A 7,384-nucleotide genomic window follows, 5' to 3' on the forward strand; every position below is an offset into this window, starting at 1 on the left:
CTCTTTTCGCCTAAAACCTTGTTTATCAGGAATCTGATAACCTGATAAAGGTTCGAAAATTGCCAATCTAAAAATTTCCGGACCGCCCTTTCTCACGTTTTTCTTCTTCTAGTGTCTCTATCTGTTTACCTCAACTAACTTAGCGGATGGGTGCCAAGAAGACTGAAAAACAACGATTTTTTTTCGGCTGTTTTTCTTCTACCGGGTTGCAGGAAACCAGTGAAAAACAACAGAAGAGATAGACTAAAAACTAGGTCAGGATACCAAAAACTAAAAATTATTTGAATTTGGCGCCAAAAATTGCGTGCGAATTTCAGCACTTTTTTTGACTGGATTTTCTCCGGGACCCCCAAATTAAAGTCGCCGAATTTGAGTCAAAAAAGCCACCAGAACCCTCGGAAAATGGTATTTTTGAGCACAAAAATAGCCCAAAAGCTCCTCCCAGGTGGGGAACAAGGAAGAGGAAAAAAGTAACGAAAAAGAGATATTTCTCCTCCGTTGCTCTCGTTCTCTTCGATAGAGAGAGAAAGAGAGAGTGCAGGATCTGCGGAGACGCCGAGAGACATAACGCTTCTTCTCTTCCGTGGGGAAGAGAGCTGTGGGTAAACAACAACAGGAGAAGAAGCTGGCCTAGGTTTCTCGGGAGGTGGCCGAGTTTTCCTCCCTGAGCTTTTGAGCCTGTTTAGCTCAAAAGAGCCGAGAAACGATCGTCCAAAATCGTCCTTCATGTGCTTGCAAGCTTTTTTAGGTTATTTGTGGACCATTTGGGCCATGTTCAGGACAATTCTTAGAATCTTTTAGACGGAATTTAGACAGATTCTAGGCTATTTTAGTCAGAATCTAGACATCCCCAAAAAGTGATCAAAAGTGAACTTGGCGATCTCTTATCGCCCCTTATCACTTCAAAATGGGATTCAGTGTACTTTCCTACAGAAGAAGGTTGTCACAAAAGTGCCCATTGAGAAGGTCTTGTTGTGTTGAGCGAAGAACAACTGATAAGCCAAGCCAAAAGGGGAGAAACCACCGTCGAAATAATCAAATAGTGAAAGTTTGATAGTGACTAATGATCAGAAGAACAGCTCATTATCATTGAAGTGATCAGTGAACTGAGCTTCTAGAAGGTTCTGGGGATGAAAATAAGGGGGAATGGCGATTGAAAATATCCATTTTCAGGGTAAAAATAACCAATTTTTAGGGTGAAAATAGGACATTTTAAGGACAAAAATAGCCATTCTTAGGGGTAAAAGTAGTCATTTTTAAGCACGAAATAGTCACTTTTAAGTTACAATTAGGCCATTTTTAATGTCAAAAATAGTCATTTTGTAGACTAATTCAGGCCAGATACGGTTGAAACCTTCTAGAAAACATTTGAAGCTTCTAGAAGATATTTGAAGCTTCTAGACGACGTTGAAGTCTTAGAAGCCAACAGAAGTTTCAAGAGGCCATTAGAACCTTCTAGAGGACGTTTGGGCCTTCTAGAAAGCGTTAGAACCGTCTAGAAGACGTGAAAATCTTCTAATTATCTTCTTTTGGCGCCAATTTCAAAAATTGAAGCTAAAAAACCAAGAGACACACTGATAAAACAAAAAATCGAACGGCCGGCCGGCCGCACTAAACAAAAAAAAGACGTCACTCGAAGACGATCAATCGTTAGGAGACGACGCTGTGTAGTATATGATCAACGTGGACCCCTGTCGAGGACACACAAAGAGACGAATGGACGGTGCAAAGTACACTAGGCTCCGCCCACCGCCTTCTCTCTGCCCTCTATATCTCTCGCGGAGGGGAAAGGAAACACGTAAGAAAACGAGTTGAGTAGCAGAGGCAGAGGGATCACGAGGCGTTGCGTTATCAGTGATTGGGGGCGAGAGAGTGTGGTAGACGAAGAGACGCAGAGAGATTGATGGGAAGTGTGTTCGAAAACTAACTTTCATGAGGTCTCTGAACCTATCGAGACAGGACAAAGTACATGGATTACGAGCTTCCGGAATTTTAAAGTCTTTTCGAAGGTTCTAAGGGCTTCTAGAATCTTCTAACGTCTCTTAGAAGGTTACAAGGTCTCCTAGAAGCTCCCAATGCCTTCTAGACGATTTTAACGCCTTTTAGAAGGTTCCAACGTCTTATAGAAGGTTCCAATATCTTCTAGACGGCTCTAATCACTTTTAGAAGATTCCAATGTCTTCTGGAAGGTTCCATGAGCTTCCAGGCGTGATTTCAGCTTCTAGACTGTTCTAAAACATTTTGGAATCGAATTTAAGTTCAAAAATTGTCTTTGTGAAGTCCTGTGAAGGTTCCTTCCAGAAGGTTACAATGCCTTCTAGAAGGTTCAAATGTCTTCTAGAAGATGTAATACGGCTCTAGTGTCTTATGGAAGGTTCTAACGTCTTCTAGAAAGTTCTGATGTCATCTAGAAGCTTCCAACGTCTTCTTGAAAGCTCTAATGTGTTCTAGAAGGTTCTAACTTCTTTTAGAAGCTTCCAACGCCGCCTAGAATGTTCCAGATGCTTCCGGTTCCAACGTCTTCTAGGAGGTTGTAACGTCTTCTAGAAGGTTCCAACGTCATCTAGAAGCTTCCAACGTCTTCTTGAAATCTCTAATGTGTTCTAGAAGGTTCTAACTTCTTTTAGAAGCTTCCAACGCCGTCTAGAATGTTCCAGATGCTTCCGGTTCCAACGTCTTCTAGGAGGTTGTAACGTCTTCTAGAAGGTTCCAACGTCATCTAGAAGCTTCCAACGTCTTCTTGAAATCTCTAATGTGTTCTAGAAGGTTCTGACTTCTTTTAGAAGCTTCCAACGCCTTCTAGAATGTTCCAGATGCTTCCAGACGTGATTTTCGCTACTTGAAATCGTAATTTTGGCTCTGGAACATTCTAGAATCCAATTTGGGTTCGAAAACCCCATTTTTGCACCCAAAACCATCGTTTTTTGTGCCTGTTCAAAGATCAACGAACCAAACTGTCTCTGCGTCTCTCAATCTCCCCTAATCCCTCATTTATTGCCCTCTCTATTAGGGCAATAATTCCATCAAAGTGACCACTACAATTAGCACTACAAACTACAATTTCCAGAACTTCAATTTCCAGATGGTCCGCTATGAGGTATTTTTCGTACCCATGTGAATTTTTTTTCGTACCCATGTGAAATTTTTTCCTCTTTTTTTCTCTATTTTTCAGTACACTTTTGCTGTGTAAAGTGACACGGCCACGCGAAAAGGAACCTTGATTTGAAAATTAGCAACGTGCCAAATTTGAACGCGTAACGGTTCCGCGTCGCGGTTTTATCTCTGACGCTCTGTGTCTCTCCATTACGCAGTGTATTTTTCGAAAAATTAAACTTTTTTGGGTCATTGAAGTACGTGGCGCCAACTGTGTGCCATAAAGCGCGTTGTTTTGAGGTTCCTTTCCGCGAGGCCGTGAAGTGACGAATGATGCCGAAAAACAACAGGGAAAAGTTCAAAACTGGCGAAAAAAAAAAAGAAAACAAGGCGATTTTTTATCGGTTTGGAATCGATGATCACCCCGGTTTTTTTCGATAAACAACGGAAAAATAAACATTTTTGTTGCAAAAAAAACTTTTGTTCAAAAACCGTTTTCTAGCTGAAAAATTCAAATTTTAATGAGAAAATAGCGTTTTTCGTCGTAATTTACACCCTAAAAAATCGGAAAATCGCCGAAAATACGAAAAAATAAATTTAGAAAAATATTTTTTTGCGGAAAAAAATGTTTTCTAGCTAGAAATTTGGCTTTCAAGCGAACCTGAAATTTGTAAAAAATTCAAAATTACCAAAAATGTGTGAAAAATCGCCGAAAATGCGAAAATATGGTGAAAAATAGCGAAAATACCAAGAAAAATCACTGAAAATGATGAAAATTAAGAGGCGATGCAAACGCGCTCCGGTGAGAACTACAGTAACCGCCAAAAATTAATTTTTATCTGAAAAGTAAAATTTTTTCCGGCTCGTAGCCTACAAATCTATCACTTTCTCTGTGTATTCATTGTGTCATTGACCCCAACGGCGGGGTACAAAGTACAAAAAACCGCAAGAAATACACGAATTTATTGTATTTCGGGGGCAGAAAGAAGTCCACTGTATTAGAAAATTACAGAAACAAGACAGAAATTTCTAGAAAAAACCAGTGAAAAAAAAGGGAAAAAAAGTTACAGGGACCTGCCCGGAGGTCTACAGAATATTTGGGGCGAACAGAAATGCGGATAAATTGATTTATTTGGAGAGAAAATTCTAGAAATCCTCCTCTTTTGGCACTTTTTCCCACTCTTCAGAATCTGAGGCCGTGGAATTCGAGTTGGAGACGTTGAGATCGGCGAGGTCGTCGATGAGGAACGATGTATCATGATCGTTCATGAGATCCTTCTCCTCGTCCTCTTCAGGAGTCTCCTCCCCTCCAACAGCGACGTCTTCCACATCCTTCTCATCCTCCTCTCTCATAGAAAACGGCACAAAGTCCAGTGGCCGCTTCAGAATCCGATCCTCCATATGAGCAATCAGCGTCGTTTGGGGTGGAATCAGTGGTCGACGGTTGCGAATCTCAGTGATCCGTTCTTTGAGAATCGGATCCGTGACACTTTGAGAGCTCAACCCGAGCCATTGAGCCACAATATGAGCCAGCAATCGATCCGAGGACGCCGGGTAGTGCCCAATGAAGACGGCCTCCGTGTCCTGCTGATTATTCTCATCGATTCGGAAGACGTTGCGTAGCTCCTTCTCCAGGAAATCGATAAAAGCCTGTAAACGAGGGATTCAGAAGGCGTTGACGGTGATTTAGAAGCCTCTTACCCAGTTGACTTTTCTCCCGAGAAGAGCCATACGACTTTTGAAGTCGATACGGTCGAAGCAGGCGGCTCCGGAGTACGGAGAGAAGCGTCTTACTGGCTTCTTGAGTGACGTCTTCGAGGTCGGAGTAGTGGCGACGGCTCCTGACGACGTCGTCGGGGTGTCCGGAGTCTTCTGGAGCTTCGACGTCCCATTGAGAATGCGAAGTTGCTCAGTTTCTTCCTTTTCGCAGAATTGGTTCCATAGCTGAAAGAATTTCAATTGAAAAGGGTTACTGTAGTCGTGATGGGACCCGCTTATAATCGTTTTCAGGTCTTAAGACTGGCTAAAAATAGGTCAAGATTACTTTTTGGCGCTAAAACATTCTGGACTATTTTTCATGATTTTCGGATTATTTTTCATGAATTTTGGACCATTTTTCATTATTTTGGACCATTTTTCATGAATTTTGGACTATTTTTAATGAATTTTGGACTATTTTTCATGATTTTTGGACCATTTTCTATGAATTTTAGACCATTTTTCATGAATTTTGGACCATTTTTCATGATTTTTGGACCATTTTCTATGAATTTTAGACCATTTTTCATGGATTTTGGACCATTTTTCATGAATTTTGGACTATTTTTAATGAATTTTGGACTATTTTTCATGATTTTTGGACCATTTTCTATGAATTTTAGACCATTTTTCATGGATTTTGGACCATTTTTCATGGATTTTGGACCATTTTTCATGAATTTTGGACTATTTTTAATGGATTTTGGACCATTTGTAGTGCATTTTGGACTATTTTTCATGATTTTGAGCCATTTTCCATGAATCTTCGATTTTTCAGCGCCAAAAAAGCCTACCTTCATATTTTCCTTATCCGCGAACAGCTTATCGAACGCTGTGGTCGGTGGAGTGGCAATGTCCGATCCGTCCTCGCAAATGTCGTCCAAATCGGTGAACGACATCATGATGCGGGCTGAAATTTGTTTAAATATCGATTTTCAGGCATTTCAAAGTGATTTTTAGTCAATTTCAGCGCCTGTACAGCTAAAAATAGATCGAAAATTCAGTATTTTCAGGTTAAAACCAGTCAAATCGGTTGAAATTTTTTCGAAATTTGATTTAAGTCATTTTTTGACTGATTTTCATCGAATTTCGAGCATATCTAGCTGAAAAAGAGTGTCAAAATCGTATTTTTATGATAAAAAGGCGTAATTTGATGATTTGTGCCATTTTCAGCGCTAGTTTTGTGTTCAGGAAGCTTCCAGAAGAGGTTTTCTCGATGTTTCATTAATTTTTACCATGCTCCACACGTCTCCACTTCCTCATGCCCATATTTCTCTTCACATTGACGCCGTCGTTATCCACGTCATCGCCGAGCATCCGACGAGCCGTCTTTCCGCCCAGCCGCATCTTCTTCGCGGCCTTATTCTTGATTGGGTGAAGCTGCTCGACGGAGATTCGACGCGAGATTTCGTTGAGTTCTTGTCAGACTCCGAGGGAGCGTAGCTGGAAAAAAAATCAATTTCGGGGGTTTTTAGAGGCCAAAATTCGAAAAAAAAAATCGGTCAATTTTTAGGTCTTTTTGGGCATTTTCAGAGGTGAAAAATTGAAAAAAATCACAAAAAAAATCAGGAAAAATGCTCACTTGACATAGTTTTGATAGTTTTCCGAGTCCTCAATCCGGATTGGCCGGAATTCCGAGGCATTTTCCTTTCGTGGAACTCCCATGGTGCGCTTGGGTGCTTGTAGCAGAAGAAAGTTTTCTGGAAAATTCGAAGTTAGAAGTTGGAAAAGGAGAAGTTAGAGCTCCAAGAAGATAAAAATGAGCTAAGAATTCATGAAAAATGATCCAAAATCTATGAAAAATGACTAAAAATCCATGAAAAATGGCTCAAAATGCATGAAAAATGGCTTCAAAATTCATGGAAAAATAGCTCGAAATCCATGAAAAATGATCCAAAATTCAAGAAAAATAGTTTGAAATCCCTGAAAACAGCCCGAAATTCCTGAAAAACAGTCCAAAATTCATGAAAAAATGGAAAAATAAGCCAAAAAAGGGGGAAATTTGAAAGGAACAGCGCGCCAACGGTACGCCAGCCTGGATATCTAGCTAGCTTTTCACCGAAAAATCTATCTAAAAACTAGCTTTTTCGAGATCAGATGACACTTCATATGGAACACGAATCGTTTAATAGAAATGAGAGAGAAAAGAGGGGGAAAAGAAAAAGAGACATTGATTTTTCGGGCCGTTTTCACACTTCGCAAGGCTTGCAATGGAGGAAAGGAGAAACAAAAAATGAGAGAAAAGGGAAAAAGAATGAATATTGAAGCTTCTGTGATCTTCAATGAGTGGGTTTCATTGAGAAGGGAGAGAGAGAGAGTGTGAAAAATGAGGAGAATTAGAGAAGTAGAGAGATAGGCGATCAATGTGGTCAAGTATTGCACAACATTGGGTCGACAAAAAACTTATGAATCATGGGGAAATCGAATCTATTTTTTTTAGGCCTTAAAAGGAAAATATATGCGTTTTGCAATGTGTAATTTTTTCTAAAATTATTTTTTTTGACACCTATTATTGTCTATTCAATAAAACGTG

At 40.1% G+C, this 7,384-nt stretch overlaps 1 protein-coding gene across 1 annotated transcript; it reads right to left on the minus strand.

The window, feature by feature from the left end:
- Nucleotides 1-4,239: 4,239 nt before the first annotated feature.
- On the minus strand, nt 4,240-6,516 carry CBG07887 (the record flags this gene model as incomplete). The annotated part of the gene is made up of 6 exons (XM_045243004.1): nt 4,240-4,743; nt 4,795-5,037; nt 5,646-5,761; nt 6,087-6,216; nt 6,252-6,278; nt 6,439-6,516. The coding sequence occupies 6 exons, from the start codon at nt 6,514-6,516 to the stop codon at nt 4,240-4,242; spliced, it is 1,098 nt and encodes a 365-aa protein (XP_045093600.1).
- Nucleotides 6,517-7,384: the final 868 nt, after the last annotated feature.

This window comes from Caenorhabditis briggsae (assembly GCF_000004555.2).
Source record: "Caenorhabditis briggsae complete genome, chrII, whole genome shotgun sequence".
In the NCBI taxonomy this organism is placed as follows: Eukaryota; Metazoa; Nematoda; class Chromadorea; order Rhabditida; family Rhabditidae; genus Caenorhabditis; species Caenorhabditis briggsae.